The sequence below is a fragment of the Drosophila gunungcola genome, unplaced genomic scaffold, assembly GCF_025200985.1.
Source record: "Drosophila gunungcola strain Sukarami unplaced genomic scaffold, Dgunungcola_SK_2 000141F, whole genome shotgun sequence".
Lineage (NCBI taxonomy): Eukaryota > Metazoa > Arthropoda > Insecta > Diptera > Drosophilidae > Drosophila > Drosophila gunungcola.
The window spans coordinates 112869-134014 of NW_026453302.1; the positions used below are offsets into that span (position 1 = coordinate 112869).

Consider the following 21146-nt stretch of genomic DNA (forward strand, 5'->3'; position numbering starts at 1 on the left):
AGCACCATCTATCCAAGGCGGCAGAAGGATTCGCGGCGAAACTGGCCCCCAGATACGAGGGACCGTTTAAAATAATTAATTTCGATTCTCCGGTTATTTGCAACCTGCGGCACGAACACACGGGCAAAGGAAGGAAAACACACATAAGCCAGTTAAAACCCCAAAGCAAAGAGGGGCAGTCTCAACAAATCCGGCGTATCGGAGGAGCACTGTACCCTAACCGAAGAAAGGGGGAGGACGATACACAGTATCGAAATTAACGGTCAAGCACACACACACAGGCACACACGTCAGGAGCGCGAGAGCGGAACAGGGAGGGCTTAAAAAGCCGTAGGCACCGTTACCGGCTAAACACACACATGCACGGGTTGCGTACGAGGCGTGTACACGGAGGGCACCGTTACTTGTAAACGTTACACGGACACAGAGCGGAGAGCGAGTCCCGTTACCGGTACACGTCTCCGCGAATAACGGAACCGAGGATACGCGGAAGAACCGAGGTTTCGTCAGCGACGGCGCTGCATGGTGCAGGTCTTTCCAAAAAAGAACCATCATGAGCGCACGTAAGAGCAACACCCAATCGAGAGTGGAACACGAGGTGAGGGAGGAGCGCGCCAGGGAACAGCCAGTGGCGAAGTGGAGACGGGACTCCGATTCCGTTCTCCAGCTTCTGGCATCCCCCCTGGTGTCGCGATCCCCGTCACCGGTCAGCGAGGCGGACGAGGAGTCCACCGGGGAGATCTCGGACGTGGAGCTGCCGTCCGAGGAGGAGGACCCAGGCGCAGACGCGACGGAGATCGCAGAGGTCGTCGCCATCTCTTCCGATGAGAGTGGGCCAGAGGACGCGAGTGAGGAGGAGGTGGAGGGGACGGAGACCGTCAGTCCCGAGGTGTCCTCGGACGAGACGACGTGGCGCGGCGAGCGGCGAGGGACCGGATGATCTTCCGCCGGTTGAGCAGGGCGACAGCAGGGCTCGGGAGGATCTGCCTAGGGCAGATGCCACCGTCGGGCAAGCCCAAGGAGTGGGCTCGGATCCTGGAGGCGCGGGCGGTCACTGTCCGCCAATGGGAGACCCGGCGGGCGGCGAGGAGTGCAGCATTCGCCGCGTGGCAGCAGAGGCTGAGGGACGCCGAGGCCGAGGAGGCCGCACTGTGGGAGCCGCCGCAGCCGCCGCAGGAGAAGCCACAGCCGCCGCAGGGGCAGCCGCAGCCGCCACAGGAGCAGCCACAGCTGCCGCAGGGGCAGCCGCAGCCGCCACAGGAGCAGCCACAGCCGCCGCAGGGGCAGCCGCAGCCGCCACAGGAGCAGCCACAGCCGCCACAGGGGCAGCCACAGCTGCCGCAGGGGCAGCCGCAGCCGCCACAGGAGCAGCCACAGCCGCCGCAGGGGCAGCCACAGCCGCCGCAGGGGCAGCCGCAGCCGCCGCAGGGGCAGCCGCAGCCGCCGCAGCCACCGCAGTCGCCACCAGCGCCACAGCCGCCGCAGGGGCAGCCGCAGCCGCCACAGGAGCAGCCACAGCCCCCGCAGGGGCAGCCGCAGCCGCCACAGGAGCAGCCACAGCCGCCGCAGGGGCAGCCGCAGCCGCCACAGGAGCAGCCACAGCCGCCGCAGGGGCAGCCACAGCCGCCGCAGGGGCAGCCGCAGCCACCGCAGTCGCCATCGGCAGCGCAGCCGCCGTCGGCAACGCAGCCGCCGCTACCGTCACCACGTGCGCGGACGCCACCACCACCGCCACCACCACGCTCACCATCACCACCACCATCGTCGCCGCCGAGGCAGCAGGAGTGACACCTGCCACAGGCGCAGGTCGCGCAAGCGCTGCGGACCATCGTGGTGGAGGGGCGGCGGTGTCATCAGAAGACGGTCACGTGGACGTGGCCCGTGCCCGAGGAGGCAGCAGAGGAGGCCCGGATGCGGGTGGCCATCGAGGCCATCGAGTGGCAGCGCCCACCGCCGTTGAACCAGCGCGAGCCGAGGGCCAAGTCGGCGAAACGCGTCGCGGAGACGGCCGATCGCGAGGCCCAGGAGGGGCTGGAGAAGGGGCCATGGGAGTGGCCATCACCGCCGGAGACGTCGCGGGACGCGGGGCCACCACCGAAGCTGGCGCGGCAGACTTCGTGCCCGGAGACGCGAGCCCCACCGGCGAGGCCGGCGCTGCGAAGACAGCAGTCGGAGGGCGCGGAACCGTGGGCGGAGGTTCCGGAGGCGACAGCGACAGCGAGGGAGGCAGAGGAAGGCCAGGTGGGCCAAGCTCGTGCTGGAGGAGGGACAGCACAACCGAGTCAAGGTAGCAGGGGGGCATTAAAGCCCAGCAGTTATTCTTTGGGCAGGGAAGCACAACACAGCACAACACAGGAAAAAAAAGAGTGGTCCGCCGCAGCAGCCGATCGCGGAACGGTGGCGGTGAGAGGGGGAATCGCGGGCCAAGCACGCGGGCCGGCAGAAACACGAGGCTGCCGCAGGCGTAGGGCGAGGGGGGTCACTTGCCGCCGCAAGGGTCTCCCGGGGCATGCGGTCCAGGGTCAGCACCCCGAGACATGTCAGGGGCATCAGGGGCATCATGGTCATGGTGTCGCTGTATCGAAAAAGTCGTTAATTAAAGGAAAACCATAATCAGCAAGTTCACTTACCAGTTTTTTCAAAACATCGAGGCCGTGAGGAAATTAGGGACGGGGGCGCCAGGCGATAGGCGGTCGATCGATAGTTGCGATCGATGGGTACAAAAAATACTGGATTTCTCAAGAAACGGTCACACGGAGGCAACTTAAGACAACGGAAACGATAACGGCAACAACGGTGGCAAAGCTGGACCCACTATCGATAAGTGCGATCGAGACAGGGTCAGTAGAGTGGCCAGACTACGGGAATCGGAATGGTGATTGCAAACACGGGGAAATGTCTGGGCGGGAAATTCAAATTCTACGCGGGGAATTATCGAAGGAACGAGATGCAGTTTTGGGAAAGTTCAAGTTCGGGGAACTGTCTGGGGAACAGGCTAACGCAGCTCAGGCATGGGAAAGTTAAAGGTCTTTCAGAGCGCTGTCTGGGGGGGAGTCTTACGAGGGCAGCTCAGGGAAAGTTGAAGTCTTTTGGGGAACTGTATGGGGTCACGAGGAGAACGATTTTGGCGGGGAATTTTAATGAACGAACAACAGGGGCGGGGAGATCACCACTTTTATAACATTTCCGAAGAAAGGGGGAAATGTGAGGAATCTTAAAACTCCCCACAAATTCCGAGGCAGGAGAGCTGCATAGCAACAGCGAAGGAGGCGAGAATGCCGGAGGAGTCAAGGGCAACAAGGTCAAACGGTAAACAACGGACCTTGGACCCGGGCAAAGCGGAGACACCGTGGACTAACGGTACCACGCTGGACATTGGACCCTCACACGGCAAGGGCAACAGGGTCGAACGGTAAAATGGCGGACTTCGGACCCGCACAAAGAGGACGCACCGTGAACTAACGGTGCGGCAGTGGACCTTGGACCCGATCACGCGAGCTGGAAAAGGGAAATAACGGGACCATCACAGGCTATAAAAGGCGGCGCAAGCGCAGCACAGGGGGAATATCGGCTAGCGTTGCCACTCGTGTTTGGAACTTAACTACGGCTTAATATTCGGTTTCAACTTAGTATTTTTTATCCATAATACGTCGCTTACACCTATAACTTACATACTACAAATAATTGTATCGTACACCGTCTAGGAGTGTACGTTACGATAAGGGAAGCTGTCGTAGCCAGACTTGACTGCCGAGTGTGTGTCTCCATTCTCGCCTTCGTAGGTTGTAATGTCTCGCCTTGTTTTGAGACGCTCGCTGAAGATTTGCTCGTACGATGTCGAAGATTCCTTGAAGGTGAGACGCCTTGTCTTCAGGACCTGTATGCGCGATCGCCGATCCGGGGGTGAGTTCATCATACACCATCGCAGGCAAGCGTTGTTCCCGGGTTGCGGCGGAGACGGTCCCCGATTCCCGACGCATTACGACGGCAACAGCCTATGGTCGCCCACAGTCCCAACAAAAATCTCGACGTAAGTTGGGGCAGTTCCGTTGGAAATGTCCGTTCTCTCCGCAGCGGTTACCCGCCCGCTGTATGTCCACTCGAGTCGTGTAATGTATAGCCGGTATTTTGGAGCCATATTTTCCTATGCTCGGTACAATTCTTCCTCTTCTCGATAGCCGGCTTGCTGCATCTTGGTTCTGAGCTCGATCAAGTAAGTTTTGAACGGCTCTCCTCTCAGTATCGCATCTTCCAACCGCTCGAAATATCGAGGTGGTAGGAAGAAGTCGAGGAATTCCCTCCGGAAAGTTCCCCATGAAGCCGACAGTAGGTGGCTCGCGCGAAACCACCGTGCCGCTGGGCCCTTCAAGATCTCGGACATAACGCGGGGTACCTCCTCTGGATTTATCCTGCCCGTCGTCATCTTTTCCTCAAGCGCGGCGATGAGAGTCAACGGATCCGAACTCCCATCGAACCGTAAATTCCACTTATGCATCTTCTCGGGGAGCAGACGTTGAGTGGGAGGCGTGTTGCTCCGTGTGTCTCGCACTTGTAGATCAGCGGGTAAGAGGGGCATCCAGGTGCCGTGTGTCGATGCTGGGTGTATCCCTCGATGGCGGGCTGGGGTCCCGATCGATGTAGCCCCGGAAGTCATGGGAATGATGAGGGATTCCGTGAGTTGTCCCGTCTCACCGTTCCTTCGGACTTGGGGCCCGGCGGCTATATTGCTCCTGCAACTGAGCCAGTCGGTCCCACACACCCTGTGGGAACGACCCTGTGTTGACGAGGCTGGCGAATGCCTTCCTGGTCTCCTCGACGCTACCGTCGGCTTTGAAACCAAACTCCAGGGCGAGAGAGCTGAGCTCATCTTCTCGGCGAGCGTATATCCAGCGGACTCCTATACCTGGATTCTAAATAAAATCGGCTTCTTCGTACTCACCTTCGGATTCCTTGGGGTTACTTATTGTTTGTTGTTGTCTTTGATTAAATTTTTGTGTTAACTTCCCTCTTAATTCTTCTAGGTCCTTCAGGAGATCGGATGTGAGCGGTTCGGGTGACTCTTCCCTTCCTTTTTCTTCAGTGGGTCTTTAAGCCACTTGGATGATTCTCTAGCTAGTCTCGGTGTCCCTGCTCGGGCGCTACTTGTAAGGATGCTCTTTGGCCGGGGTACAAATCTCAGTCAGATCCAGGAGTCCTTTAAAAGAAATTGTAAATCACCGAAACACCGGACTAGAGAGTTTCATCCAACGAGTGAATGAGTCATTTGGGGGGTCACTCCGAAGGTTCTTATGGACGCTGGGAGAGAGAGTGATGTAGGAGTTGATCGCGTCGTATCTTGGTCCGGAACTAAAAATCCAACAGTGACGTCACTGATCGCTTCGGTAATCCAGGCGCGCAAGTTGTTTTCCACGTATCGTATACTACGGAAAGGGAAGCTAGGATACTAGAGCAGGCCGGGCCGCGTGTCCGCGTACAGGTCACGTGCACTACGAGGAGAGAAGTTACTGAACAACTACGAATAAAAAATCACAAACGAGGGATTTCACTTTCACTTCTTTTCTTTATTTTTTGCTTGATTGTTTATTTGTCTTATACTCTTCCACGTCTTAACTTAACGGAGAGGAATATTATGTACACTAACCTCAAAACACTGATCAGCCCACTTTTACACTTTCCGCGTGCGTCGCGCGGTCGAGGCGTTACTTCGGATTACACGAAAAATTACTGCGGGAGACACGTCCGTCCCTTCTTACCATTCCGACACAAGAAAGCCCCGTCTCGATCGTTGTATGACCACCTTCCCCACGCTCCCTTTTTCTCGCGTTTGGGATTTCTGGTATATTTAGTATTTTCTATTAACTTACTAAATATCGGCTAGCGTTGCCACTCGGGTTTGGAACTTAACTACGGCTTAACACTCGGTTTCAACTTAATATTTGTTATCCATAATACGTCGCTTACACCTATAACCTTACATACTACCAGTAATTATATCTTACACCGTCTAGGTGTCTACGTTACAACTCCTCACAAATCCCGATGCAGGAGAACTGCATAGCAACAGCGAAAGAGACGAGATTTCCGGAGGAGTTAAGGGCAAGCTGTAAACGACGGACCTTGGACCCAGGCAAAGCGGAGATACCACGCTGGACATTGGACCCTCACACGGCAAGGGCAACAAAGTCGAACGGTGAATTGGAGGAATTCGGACCTGCACAAAGAGGACGCACCGTGAACTATCGGTGCGGCAGTGGATCAAGCGAGCTGTAGTAGAGGAATACGAGAACGGCGCAAGCTCAGCTCAGCCCGAAGTAATAGTGCGAGAATCTAAGCGACAGTGTATACGCGAGACCAGTAGCTACTTAATCAAGTGCCAGTACCAGGATCAAGATCGCAAGGTCGAGCTCACGGAGTTCTTGCGTGGAGTCTGCGATAAAGGTGGCTGCGCGAAGAGGTCGAGCTTAGCTCTACCTGCTGGGCGATACACCTTGCTGACACAATCCAGACCAAGCTTGGTCTGCGATAAAGGTGGCTGGGCGAAGAGGCAGAACCTAGTTCTACCTGCTAGGCGAAACACCTTGCCGGCCTCGTCAGTGAGGTTCGCATTACATCGAGAGACTCAGAGGAGCCGTCACACCAACAAGCAGTCGGCGAGGAGCGACGACTGTACGATCCCAACACAACCCTCACGTTATCTTTGGTCAATTGCAATCACCCAATATAAATTTGTTGGAACGATCCCACAACTTTTCTGAGCTAGTTGCATGCTTACGTAGCGAGCGAGATAAACAAGAAATCAGGTCGTTACGAAGAATAGTTATATTTTTAATCAACGCAAACTTTTTAGAAAGGTAGTTTATATTGAAAGTATTTGTAAGTATTGGTGCTCTATATTATATTCGGCATCCAGTTCAGTATAATTGATATTTTTAAATCATGTAATTCAAAGGTGTCAGAATTTTTGGCTTCGGTAAAATCATACGTCAGAAAAATATGGTCATGCCGAACACCTACACTAAATGTGAAACGAAGCCAGCATAGAAGAAGACCAAGCGGCAAAATAGACCAGGAGCGGTCATTTTTAATGACGACGACAAAGAGAAGGAAAATTCAGAGAGTAAGATACTAATAAAAGAAGTATACCTTCTTTTTTCTCATTTAAGGTAAATCCACAACCTAAGTTTGTTAATTTAAATCCAAACAGTAATAATGTCATCATAATACAGCACATCGGCGGAATGATCAGGGTCGCACTAATGACGTATCAGCCGGAAATATTAGGATCGCTTACAAATTAAAGATAAACGGAATCAAAAAGAACTGTCGTGGGCAACGAAGAAGGCGAAAAATCAGCGAGTACCGAGACTGTGTGCACCGCAAGGACTTTGGACGTCAAAGACCAAGGCGTGGAGCATTTACGGTAGCAGGCGGATCCTAAATGTTGTGCGTCAGGAGAAGGCAAGGGCACGAGTTTCAGCTGGTCAAAGCAGTAGAAGGAAGTAGAAATGTGTACGAGAGGAGAACGGCGTCTTAGAAGCAAGCTCTAGAGTAGTTGGCGAGCAACGGAGCAGTTTTGGTGATGCATTCAGGTGACAGGAATTTCCGCGATTTTGGGTGGCAGAATTAAACGACGATGAGATATATATGCATTATAAGCATTATAGTTAATATATATACATAGATATAAATTTAAGTTTTGAATATGAACAGGCAAGAGGTTTTGCGAGACTTATTATCAGAGCTTGAACTCAGTTGAAGGAAACCAAACATACTGTTTGCTCACTATGGATTGCAAGATGATGAAAACAATGAGGTAGAAATCGAGTTGTGGAAGATAATAACAACGGCTCAATTTGAATTTCTTTGGCTTATATTTAACTCCTAACTTTCATCTACAAAGCTAGATAATAAGATAACAGTATTTTAAATTATAAATTAAGCAAGCCACAAATGGATACATGTTTTCTTTTGTGGGAAACTTTCGACTGCCAAGCTCTTTCGCCTTGGACAGAAACAAGGGTGGATGCAAAAGAAACTCCCATCCGAGCTCATGAAGCTTGTCATCAAAGATGACGATGAAGCGCGTCATCAAAGATGTGTGAGGCCTGGCGTTGTTCTGATGGAAGATAATTCGGCCTCTGTTGATCAAAGATGGGCCCTTTTGCTGTGTGTATTTTGTGTATTTTCTTGTTCACTACTGAACTGGATTCTCCAATACAATGCACGGATCTGCAAACGGTGAGCAAGGTCCTCAGTTATAAAATTAGTTTGAGACCCAGAGTCAAGCAGTGCTCGGGCCAAAATCTTTTCACCGCTCACCGACGTAGCCAAAATAAACCTATCAAATGATGTCGGATGCAGAACATGTGAGGTAGAATGGTGATTTTGATTTACAGGAGGATGTCGGATGCAGACGTGTGAGGTACAATGGGGATTTTAATTTACAGGAGGAGATAAACTCTTTTGGGGCGTGACAACGCTAGCTGTTATCAGAAACTGTGTATCTGTGCAACATTCATTGCTTTTGCATTTTAAAACAGTAAGACCTTTTCTCAGACAGTTGATGATTTGACAACTAAAACCTCTGCATTTCTGTGAGACGACCAAACGGACTACAGTTCACTACGTAAATAGTATCCCGCATGCCAATAGCTAAAAGTTTGCTGGTCTTTACTGTTGAAGGAAAGGAATAAAACGAAAATAAATTACGGTTATTTTTTTACTCGACTTTGCTTTGTTTTGTTTTGGATTTGACAGTCCTTGAGCGGGTTGACTCTTTTCTAAACGATATTAATCAAATTTTAGTATTGTGACTTATCTAAAAGAAAGAAACTTAAACAGATGAAATGGTATCATAAGGTTTCGTTTAGAAAGACTAAACTATGTAGAGATATTATTCATGAAAATTAAATATTCGTCATAGTACACTCGTACTGGTCATGGACTTTTCGTAGTTGCTCACGGTGACATGGTATGCCTTAATATTTTCTAATGCTTCACCAAAGAGACCTAAAGTAAAGTGATTTTATTTTTCGATAACAGGCATACTATCGTCCCGTTAAACTCCGAATATTTGTCGCTATATTTTTTCAATGATACATTCGGAAGTCGAGCCAGAGCTAGGGCTAACCAGACAGAGCGTGGAGCTTCGGACTCGCTAGATGTCTTCACGGCCTTTAAGTGCGACACAATTTTTGCCTTGGTCACTATTGGTTGTTCATCCAACCTGGAGCGGGAAGTCTGCGAGAAGTCGGCACGGTATTCAATTTTTTGAGGGTGAGAATTTAAAAATTCTTTATAATAAACAGAAAAACAAAAATATCATCTATGGCCCCTGTGGCTATCATATCATGAAGAATTTCCATGAAAAAATAACGCTATTACGCTGCAATGGGGATTACCGGCCTTATGCCAAGCAACAACTTAGCTTACAGCTGATGAGGTTCGACTCGCAAGCCGATTTTTACATTAATGAGCAACTCTTAAGAAATCACTTCATTATACCCTCGCAGAGGGTATTATAATTTCAGTCAGAAGTTGGCAACGCAGAGAAGGATTCATTTCCGACCCTATAAAGAATATATATTCTTGATCAGCAACGTTAGGCGAGTCGATCTAGCCATGTCCGTCTGTTCGTCCGTCTGTCCTTCCGTTTCTAAGCAAACTAGTCTCTCAGTTTTAAAACTATCTACATGAAACTTTCCCAAAAGTTGTCTTTCTATTGCAGGTAGTATATAAATCGGAAGGAACAGGATCGGACGACTATAGCATATAACTCCCATAGGAGCAATCGAAATAAGAAATAAAAAAAATTATAACTTTGCTGTTTTTTAATTTTTTTTTAGTTTTTCGACATATAGTAATGGTTAAATATTTCATAATTACGGTTTTAATTTCATCAAAATCGGACAACTATATCATATAGTTCCCATAGGAACAATCAGAAAAAAAAATACAAAAACTATTTTAGCTTTGCTGTTTCTTAATTTTTTTTTAGTTCTTCGACATATAGTAATGGTTAAATATTTTAGAATTACAGTTTAAATTTCTTTAAAATCGGACGAATATATCATATAGCTCTCATAGAAATAATAAAAATATTTAAAATAACTATCTAATAATTGACCTGCAAATCATCATAGCTTCAATGTTTTTAAACAAATACGCAAGTAAATCATAATTTTAATGTTTTCAAAAATGTTTAATTCTTGCAATAGCTAAAAGGGTATATAAACTTCGGCTTGCCAAAGTTTGCTTTCTTTCTTGTTTATAATTATTTTTATATATTCAGTATTCTTAATATCCTTCTTTTCACTTTTTGTCAATTGTCAAAAGTTTGCAACTATCTCTATGTCTCTTCGCATTCCCATTTTTTATAAAACGTGCTTCCAGTAGGTTCTCAAAGCTGCGAGTTTAATTTCCATTTTATGTAAGCACAAAAAGGGTCTAATGAAGAAAATTTGTGTCTCAGAAACCTGGTTCTGGCCCGACTTCAGTGGCTTGTCTATGGCGTGTGATAATTATGTTGAATTTCGTTCGTATCGTTTCAGTCGTGTTTGTGGTATGGCTATTTACATATTACGAATTTTTGACCATTTCTTTGTAAACGACGCTAGTAAGATTATATTGTATGATCAGGTTTGTGTAAAAGCGCTCTCCAGGCATGATCTTATTTTGCTGACGTATGATTTGACCTTAGCCAAAAATTCTGACATCTTTTAATTTAGGGATGTAAAAAATATCATTTAAATATTTTCAATAGAAATATTAACTCCCTTATTAAAAAGTTTGCCTTGACTTAAAGTAAAACTATTTACGTTAAGCATAATCCTCTTTAAATTGATGCCATTAAAGGAAAAATTGCCCATCCTTGACACATTTTGCAATAAGAAAAAGCGCATTATCTATATCTACTGGCGCTTCGTCTAAAGCGCTTTAAAACCGAAGTTTTCAAATCAAAGTTCACACAGTCTCAAAAATAAATAAGCTCAGAGCAAAATATATGGTCCCAAGAATAATAGAAAAAATAATCAAAAAATAATCAAAAAATTCAATTTCGTCAGTCGAGCGTCATTTGTTTGCATGGGTCTAAATGGGTATTAGCTAAATAGGCTTTCAGCTCGAGTGGAGTACTCGCATTAAAACGAGTGCCATCGAAATCAACACTGGGCTTATCCCAACCTGTGGAAACTTTGGCTCAAACAGGTGGGCTCATGTTGAGAAACTTAACAGTCTTCTAGCTCGAGTGGAGTACTCGCACCGGATCAACGGTTTAAAATTGATCGACATCATCATCGACATCATCACGGACACATCCTAACCTCAAATTCAAAGTGAAAATTTTGACCAAGAAGATAGTGGGCTCATCATAACCTCAAGACTAACGTGGCCGATTTCGATAAACAAAAGAGCATCAACGGCAGCGTCAGCTGAGGAACGCAGCCATATCTAAAGTATTCATCGGCCCTGTAGCAAGTGGAGTGCATATTAGTATCTCACCACAATCACAAAGGCTACACACAAAAATCAACATTAAACACACACACCATCACCATCAAATCGCAAGTATACATTGTAGATGGTCAGATTCAAACTCAAACTGAATCTATAAGGTCTACTGATAACAATCGGGCAGAAAATGATGAACGTTTCACAGCAGTTAAAGTTAGTATCATGTCACTAATTCAGTGAAAACAACGTCAAGGCACTGCAGTTCTGAGTATGGTTCAAACAACGTTGGCTGGATCTCACACATAGCTATGGTGCCAAATACATTGAGTATAAGCGGTTCATTACTTCATACAATAATTGCTTCCACAATGACTCGAGCGAAAGGATAAGTTTAATTATTTACTAGGCTGCTTATTTGGGCCAGCGCGGAAGTTTTTCAGGCATTTCATATTTCGGAAGACATGAAGTGGACTTATATTTCTGGAAAAAATAACTAGTTTATTCCCACTTTCAATTCTTTTGAAGCCCGTTCCTTCACAATTTGGGGAGTAAGAAAAAAATACATACTAAACAAAATACTACATAATAATTTCGTGCTAAGTATGATAAGATTAATGTTTTCAAAATTGGTAGAAGAAATTATGTTACAGATATTATATGTACACTATATTGTGGTCTCATATTATGAAAAGCGTAATTTTTTACGTAATATTAACAATGCTCGATAGCCAATCAAACGCTGAATTAAAAAAAAAAACAAACATTCGAGCAGTTACCGTCCTGGGATGAATTCTGTAAGGATCTAAATCGTAGATGCCAGAAATTGAATAAGGCAAAGAGTTGGTCAAGAAAACAGGCGTTTGCTTTGAGTGTCTTCGGATGTCTCATCAAATCACCTGGTAAATCGATCTTGATTAACTTGCTACTGGTCTCGCGTACACGCACTCGCTTTGATTCTCGCATTATTACTTCTTGGTGTGCTGGGCTTGCGCCGCCTTTTATAGCCTGCGATGGTCCCGTTATTTTCCTTTTCCAGCTCGCGTGATCAAGTCCAAGGTCCTCTGCCGCACCGTTAGTTCAGGGTGCGTCCTCTTTTTGCGGGTCCGAAGTCCGCCAATTTACAGTTCGACCCTGTTGCCCTTGCCGTGTGAGGGTCCAATGTCCAGCGTGGTACCGTTAAGTCTCCGCTTTGCCCGGGTCCAAGGTCTGACGTTTACCGTTTGACCTTGTTGCCCTTGACTCCTCCGGCATTCTCGCCTCCTTCGCTGTTGCTATGCAGCTCTCCTGCCTCGGAATTTGTTGGGAGTTTTAAGACTCCTCACAAGATATCATGCACAACAAGAAGTTAGTGCAATCGCTGAAGTCAGACAAAAGATGCATTATACCGTATTTGCAACTATTAAGTCGCAGACCTGTTTGTTTGAATTTTGTCCGATACATCCTGAAGAATCAATATATGTTATAAAATGGAAACATCCAGAAGGATAGATTCTAGAACCCTGAATTTCATGTTTCTTCAAAAATAGATCTTCTTATTAATACGAGAGGTTTCTTTGGAGCGAATCGAGTTTAGTCTATGAGAAAACGTACAAAGTTAAGTAAACACAGAGTTTGGATGGATTGTTAGGAAAAACTACAAAAATTTAATTATGTAACGTTATTCGTAAGCCAATTTTTTAAAAACAGAAGAGTATAAAATGGACAGAATCATTCTCGTTCTCTCTACGGGTGGTTTTTGACCCATCTGCGATAACCACCTTTGGAAAGTCGCTCAACGATATACTTTTAATAGGTCCGACAATATGAGCAGACTTTATCATAACTCTTTTAAAATTTCGTCTCAATAATTTCGGTCTAACAGATTCAAGATCGCAAAGCTTAGCAGCATTTCAAAGGATAATGTCGAAAGATCTCAAGATGAAATCTTCATAGAACTCAATGATCAAGAATTCGTAAAGACCCTTAGTAGCATGGAAGCCAAACGCCGATGCTCCGGTTTTTAAGATCTCACATTGGAAAAGCTAGCATGGGAAACATCAACGAAAGACAGCACACCATGTGGACCGAAATCACCGATGATCTTCTTCAGTTACTGTTCCAAGTTGTGTTCTAACTAAAAAGTCCATGGCTTTGCGGATGCGCCCGAGCGGGCGTAAAGTTTCTGCTTATACATTCGAGTCCAGAACAAAAAGAAAATTGGGATCAATCTTCTGTTGGCTAAATATAAGTTTGCACCAGTCCGCGCACTGAACTATGCGCTGCGTTGCTATTGAGAAGAACCTCGAAAATGGCAGGCGTTCTAAAACTTTAATTCTCAGCTATATACTTCTGGACGGATTCAATTATCGACCTTCGTTGAATGGCAATGCGTTCTTCACAATTACACTGTTCTGTAGCTAACCGAATTTCCGAGCTACAAGAGAACAGAGAGAACAGCAGATATCATGTCACAAGGATGTCGAGCCGAGGATCTTTGTAAAATATGTGGTATACTGCACAACATTGTTGAGAGAACCAACGAAAATAGGGCCGGATCTTAGTGAAGCTCTTTCGAAACCGATATAAGTACGAAATCGAGCTGTAATGCAATGCTCCAGTACAGAAGAGTCTATTTTATATCATCGACAACAGTTCATCATACCGAGGTTTAACAAAGTTGCAGCAAATAAAAACTTAAAAGGCGAGGACGTTTTACACATTCCAACGCGAGAAATGGAACAGAAAATGGCAAAATTATAGATTCAAAGGACCATGTATTCGTCTGAAAATCTTGCGTTAATTGGATTTCGGGTCCTGCCTTCTACGGTCCATTTATAGAATTGGGGGTAAGCCGCCCTAAAAAACCTATGCCGCAATCTTTGTATGCTTTACATCAAAAGTTATTGACGTCGAACTCATGACTGAGCTGTCTTAGGTTAGATTCCTGCGGTGTGTTCGCAGTTCCGTCGTCATACCTCTAAGGTAGTATTTCGTCAACGCCACTAACTTTGTCGGAGCACTTTTCAGGCATTTCATATTTCGGAAGATAACTATATAAAAGATTTAGAGCGGTTGAAGTCAAGGGAAAATAACGGTGAACTCATATTTCTGGTTTATTCCGCTTCCAACTCTTTTGAAGCCCTTTCCTTCACAATTTCACCATCTCGTCGACAAAGCTTTAGCCATTCGCGGCTCTCTTATGTCATTGGTTGTGTTCTATTGATGCACTATGGTCAGTACATACAAGTGGTCATTACGACAACAAGCAATGTTTGTTACGCGCGGACCCGAGTGGGTTGTTCAAAACGAGATCGCGAGAAGTGGAAAAAAAGGGACAGTAAAGAAACGGACGCACTAATTCAAAATACATACGAAACAAAATACTAAATACTAATTTCATGCTAAGTAAGATAAGATTAATGATTTCAAAATTGGTAGAAGAAAGTATGTTACAGTCATTTTATTGTACTCGGCATTGGTTTTAAATAAGAGGAAAATAGTTCCTAGTAATTCTATTATGCACATAGAAATTTAAATGACCCAGCAACTAGGGACTGTGAGGACGCTTAAGGCGCGTCACATCTTCCCCACTGGAACACCCAGCATCTCAGCCATTGAAGGCAGTATTATGTTAAGTTCTCCTTACATGTTAAGTTTCCCAAATATAGATTTAAGCTTAAAACCTAAGTTACCCTAGTTTCAAAGCGTTTCAGAACGGAACACCAGGAAAACTCAGCGGAAGGAACCAGCGGACGGCGACATCAGACCAGGCTCAGGGGTAAGAATAAAAGAACACAAATTTGTGAAATTAAAACCCCAAGTGCTGGTAATAAAATTTTCTGAACTTCGCGGAGTGCTTTTCCGGGTTGGCCAGATTGCCGTATTGCGTTTCCGAGGTCTGTTTTCTCTACGCAACGCGGACACCAAAGCTACCCACGTGTTACTCCAGGGCGGGCAAGTTCTCGAGTTACGTTTCCGAGGCCAGTTTTCTCTACGCAATACGAACGCTTACCAGAGCGCAGAAAAGCGCGGGAAACTACCGCCGGCCTATTCTACTCACATCCAGGTTAGGGTCAGGCTAAAAAAATTTAGTGAATTTCGCGGAGTGCTCTTTCGGGTTTGCCAGGTTGCCGTATTGCGTTTCCGAGGTCTGTTTTTTTCTACGTAACACGGACACCAAAGCTACCCACGTGCTACACCAGGTCGGGCACGTAGTCGTGTTGCGTCTCCGAGGCTGTTTTCTCTACGCAATACGAACGCTTACCAGACTGGAGAAAAGCGTGGGAAACTATAGCCGGCTTTTCCTACTCACGTCCAGGTTAGGGACAGGCTAGTAAAATTTAGTGAGTTTCACGGAGGGGCTTTTCGGGCCAGTGAGGCTTCTGAGTTGCGTTTCCGAGGTCTGTTTTCTCTACGCAACACGGACGCCAAAGCTGCCCGCGTGTCCATTCACGTCGGACAAGCTTCCGTATTTCGTTTACGCAACACGGACGACAAGGCCGGCCACGTGATCCCGATAACAAAATCCCGGCGGCTACTCCCAGTCCCGTTTCGTCTCCTGTGTTTCTACAAATTTAACTGTAGAGGACTCTGGCCGGACTGAAGCCTATCCCAGCCTATGAAAAAGTCCCTACAGGACTCTCCACTTCTCCGTGAATAAGTTCTCGAATAAAAGTAATACCAAGCATCATTCTACGATTAGCTTTAGTTGGTAAACTAATTAGGGTAAGATGGTAAGACAAGGTTTGCTTGTACACTACGTTGGGGTCTCATATTATAAAAAGCATAATTTTTTACGTAATTTTAATAAAGCTCAATAGCCAATCAAAGGCTGAATTAAATAAACAACAAATATTCGAGCAGTTGCCGTCTTGGGATGAATGCTGAAAAATTGACAGAATCATTCTCGTTCTCTCTACGGGTGGTTTTTGACCCATCTGCGATAACCACCTTTAAAAAGTCGCTCAAAGATATACTTTTAACAGGTCCGACAATACGAGCATACCTTATCATAACTCTTTTAAAATTCCGTCTCAATAATTTAGGTCTAACAGATTAAAGCTCGCAGAGCTTAGCAGCAGTTCAAAGGACATTGTCGAAAGATTTCATAAAACTCAATGATCAGGAATTCATAAAGACCCTTAGTAGTGTAAGGATGCTCTCTGGCCGGGGTACAGATCTCAGTCAGATCCAGGAGTCCTTTACAAGAAATTTGTAAATCACCGAAACACCGGACCAGAGAGTATCATTCAACGAGTGAATGAGTCGTTTGGGGAGTCACACCGAAGGTTCTCATAGACGCCGGGAGAGAGAGAGTAATGTCAGAGTCGGTCACGCCGTATCTTGCTCCTGGGCTAAAAATTCCACGGGCTGGACCTTGGGGCGAGGCCAAGCCAGACGAACGGTTTCGCGAGTATGGGGACGCCGGGTAGTCCCGCTGATCACTTCCGCGATTGGGACACGTAAGTCGCATTCCGCGTGTCGCAGGCCAAAAATTCACCGGGCTAGACCTTCGGACGAGGCCAAGCCGGGATACTATTTCGCGAGAGTAGGACCGGGGGGTTGTGTCGCGCGCAAGTCGTTCTCGACGTATCGGATGCCAAAAATCCACCGGGCTGGACCTTCGGGCGAGGCCAAGCCGGATAGGATTTGTCAGACACGAAGGGGGATTAGAGGAGAAAGGATGGCGGTACGATCGACCAGTCGGGAATGATGTCCGCGCGCAGGTCACATGCACTACGAAGAGAAAAGCTAGTATACTAGACCAGACGGGCCGGGTGTCCACGTGCCGGTCGCATGCGCTACGAGGAGGAAAGCTAGGGTACTAGACCAGATGGGCCGGGTGTCCACGTGCCGGTCGCATGCGCTACGAGGAGGAAAGCTAGGGTACTAGACCAGACGGGACGGGTGTCCGCGTGCCGGTCGCATGCGCTACGATGAGGGAAGCTAGGGTGCTGGACCAGACGGGCCAGGTGTCCGCGTACCGGTCGCATGCGCTACGAGGAGGGGAATCTAAGGTACTAGACCGAACGGGCCGGGTGTCCACGTCGGGTCTCAAACGCTACGATGTGGGGAACCAAGATACTAGACCAGACGGGCCGGGTGTCCGCGTACAGGTCTCAAATACTACGGGGAGGGAGGTTAGAATAATAGACCAGACGGGACGGATGTCCACGTACAGGCCACATACACTACGAGGAGGGAGGTTAGGATACTAGACCAGACGGGACGGATGTCCACGTACAGGCCACATGCACTACGAGGAGGGAGGTTAGGATGCTATGAATAAAAAGAATCACGATCATGGAATTCAATCATTTACTTCACTTTATTATTTTTCTAGGTTATTTTTTATTTATCTACTATCTTCCTACGAGTCCGCTACACCGTCTTTGCTTAACGGATAGGAATTTTGTATACACTAACCTCAAAACACTCACTAGCCCACTTCTTCACTGACCGCGTGCTTTCGCGCGGTCGAGGCGTCACTCGGATTATCCGGCAAGCACGTTACGGGAGACACGTCCGCTCCGTTTTACTGTTTCGGCACGAGAGACCGCCTGCCCGATCGGTGTGTGACCACCTTCCCCACGCTCCCTTTTTCTCGTTTTCGGGATTTCTAGTATCTTCCTTAATTTCTAGTATTTTCCGTTACCCACTAAAAATCGACTGGCGTTGCCACTCGGGTTCGGAACTTAGCTTAACTACGGCTTAATATTCAGTATCAACTTAAAATTTATTATTCATTATGTGTCACTTACACCTATAACTTACATACTACTAACTTAATATTTAATATTCACGATCAGTCGCTTACCCCTATAACCTTACATACTACTACTCAAAAATTGTATCGTATACCTAAGTGTGTACGTTACACCCCCCCCTTTCTTCCCGTGGCGCGATAAAGAGGCGCCCGTCGCTCTTGATGGTGACCCGTCTCCATGTGGGAGACCTCCGTGTCGTTGGAGTCGTCCGACAACACAATTACTTCATCCATCTGAAACGGTAAACTTAAGCGCAAAACTTAAGCGCAAAACATGCGTGTCGACGTGGAACGGCGATCCGCTGAGATCGCTTTTTTTTCATTTGCGGCTGCCGAACAGAACGGACCACCAGGAAAACTCAGCGGAAGGAACCAGCGGACGGCGACATCAGACCAGGCTCAGGGGTAAGAATAAAAGAACACAAATTTGTGAAATTAAAACCCCAAGTGCTGGTAATAAAATTTTCTGAACTTCGCGGAGTGCTTTTCCGGGTTGGCCAGGTTGCCGTATTGCGTTTCCGAGGTCTGTTTTTCCCTACGCAACGCGGACACCAAAACTACCCACGTGCTACTCCAGGTCGGGCAAGTTCACGTATTGCGTCTCCGAGGTCTCTTTTCTCTGCGCAATACGAACGCTTACCAGACCGGAGAAAAGCGCGGGAAACTATCGCTAGGCTAGTAAAATTTAGAGAATTTCACGGAGGGCTTTTCGGGTCAGTGAGGCTTCTGAGTTGCGTTTCCAAGCCAAAGCTGCCCGCGTGCCCATTCACGGTGGACAAGCTTCCGTGTTTCGTTTCCGAGGTTTACTCTGCAGCATACAGCGCACGGAACAGCGACATCCCACGTGCCACCGCTGGCTTGCTATCGGGCCGCGCCGAAGGCTGGTACCGAGCCTACCAGATGCACGCCGTGCCCTGGGAAACTTCCAAGCCGGAGTTTTTCCTCCCTCCACGGTATTATCAGCGCCTGGAGGATGCGATCAGGGCCCGCCACCAGCAAGGTGGCGAGGCGAGCCTTTCAAGTTCTATGTGGTAGAACTACGCCTGATGATGCAACGGGCGAACTACTCATTCGACCGGGAGCTCGAAAGGATCTACGAGAACCTGCTGCCGGAGTATCAACTCTTCATAAGGCGCCATGAATTCTCCTTGCTGAAAGGGTTGACGCAACTAGCCACCGCTCTCCAAATTGCACGGGACCGAGACCCAGTAAGACAAGCAGCACTAGTTCCATCCGCCAGTGGTAGCTACACACTAATCTGCGGTCAAGTGTGCCTCCAGCTAGCCCCGCCTGCCACACGAAGAGCCGAACCAGGCCCAGCCATCCGAGCGGCACCCACAGCGGCGATCGCCGCACCTTACGGACCCACCGGCTCCTACCCCGCGGACAACAAGGACCTACGAGAGGGGCACAAAGGGTCAGATACCCGCCCCAAGGCATCACATCACGTTGACCGCGGGAACCCAGCCCCAGTTCCATCGGATCCTCCCCGACACTACCGCGGAAATCACAAAAGCCGATGTCACCATCCAGGAAGGCAAGTACAGCCTCCAACCACTACCGGATGTCGCCGTGGCCAAGAAAAGGAACTCTTTTCGGAAGTATCTCGCGGGTCAGGAACGCCTAGCCAACGCTGAAACAGCGGTATTATCCCAAGAACCCGGCCATGCAGCGTATCATCAACGAGCGGGTGGACGAACTGCTGCAGGACGGACGAATCGAACCCTCTCTAAGCCCACACAGCGCACCGCTGGTGCTGGTCCGAAAGAAGACAGGGGACACGCGAATGTGCGTTGACTATCGTCAACTCAACGAACACTCCATACCCGACGCGTCCCGCTTCCGCGCATCAACCACATCCTGGAACGTCTACGGAACGCCCGGTTCATCTCCACTGTCCCCAGACGTGGACTCTTCCATTGGAAAGTCATGCCTGGACAGCGTCATCGGCCCCGATATGGAGCCCCACGCCTTCGCTTATTTCGTCATCGGGGCAACGTCGAAGGACCGTGCGCGCAATCTGAGGAAAATCTTAAATCGGGGTAAGTGCAAGTTTTTCCAAAGAAGATTAGTGTATTTGGGTCACCTGATCAGCGAGGAAGGCATCAAGACAGACCCCGACAAAATAGCGGCAACCCAGGGGCTACATCCCCCGACTAACGTCAAGGAACTTCGCCGCCATCTCGGAATCGCATCTTGGTACAGACGTTTTGTCCAAGACTTTGCCTCCTCGATTTTCTTAAGGCGCGACTTACGTTCGCCCCTGTATTGGCTTGTCCAAATTTTGAGTATAAGTTCCAGCTTCAGACGGACGCCAGCGACAAAGGACGCGGCGGTCCTCACCTAGAACATTGAGGGCGACGAGAACTACTCGGCCACTGAGAAAAAGTGCCTGGAGGGTTATAAGTTCGACTTGATCACAGATCACCTGGCTCTCAAATGGTTTAGTTCCATTAACAATCCCACGGGACGGATAGCCCGGTGGGCATTGGAACTTCAACAGTACCAGTTCGACGTATTTTACTGGAAGGGTAAATACAACGTGGTCGCCGACGCCCTCTCTCGGCAACCACTCGGAAGACTCCAGTTACTTGCGGAACTTAAGTGTCACTGCAAATGGAAACTAAAGATGCAGGAGCAGGTCCGAAGACGTCCCGAGAAATTTCCGGACTACTCCCTGGATAATGGACAGCACTATAGACACATAGGGCATCCCACAGGCGTCAGGGTAGGCAATCCCTGGAAGCTGTGCGTACCCCGAGAACAGCGTCAACGCGTTTTAGAACAATGCCACGACCATCCCTCCGCCGGGCACCTGGGCATCCGGAAGACACTCAGCAGGATCGCCTAACGTTACTTCTGGCTTGGACTTCATCGGAACATACCGTATGTCACAAGCTGTCTGACCTGCCAACAGTACAAGGTTAGTCAGCGTTAATTAGCCGGCAAG

General features: G+C 48.0%; 1 protein-coding gene across 1 annotated transcript; it reads left to right on the top strand.

The window, feature by feature from the left end:
- Nucleotides 1-996: 996 nt before the first annotated feature.
- On the top strand, nt 997-2291 carry LOC128265624 (paraneoplastic antigen Ma6E-like). Its single transcript, XM_053001793.1, has 2 exons — nt 997-1151; nt 1667-2291. The coding sequence occupies exons 1-2, from the start codon at nt 997-999 to the stop codon at nt 2289-2291; spliced, it is 780 nt and encodes a 259-aa protein (XP_052857753.1).
- Nucleotides 2292-21146: the final 18855 nt, after the last annotated feature.

Coding starts and splice junctions, on each gene's coding strand:
- LOC128265624 (XM_053001793.1), top strand. CDS start 997: ATGCCACCGTCGGGCAAGCCCAAGGAGTGGGCTCGGATCCTGGAGGCG. Junction 1,152..1,666: donor GAGGCCGAGGAGGCCGCACT/GTGGGAGCCGCC, acceptor CGCCATCGGCAG/CGCAGCCGCCGTCGGCAACG.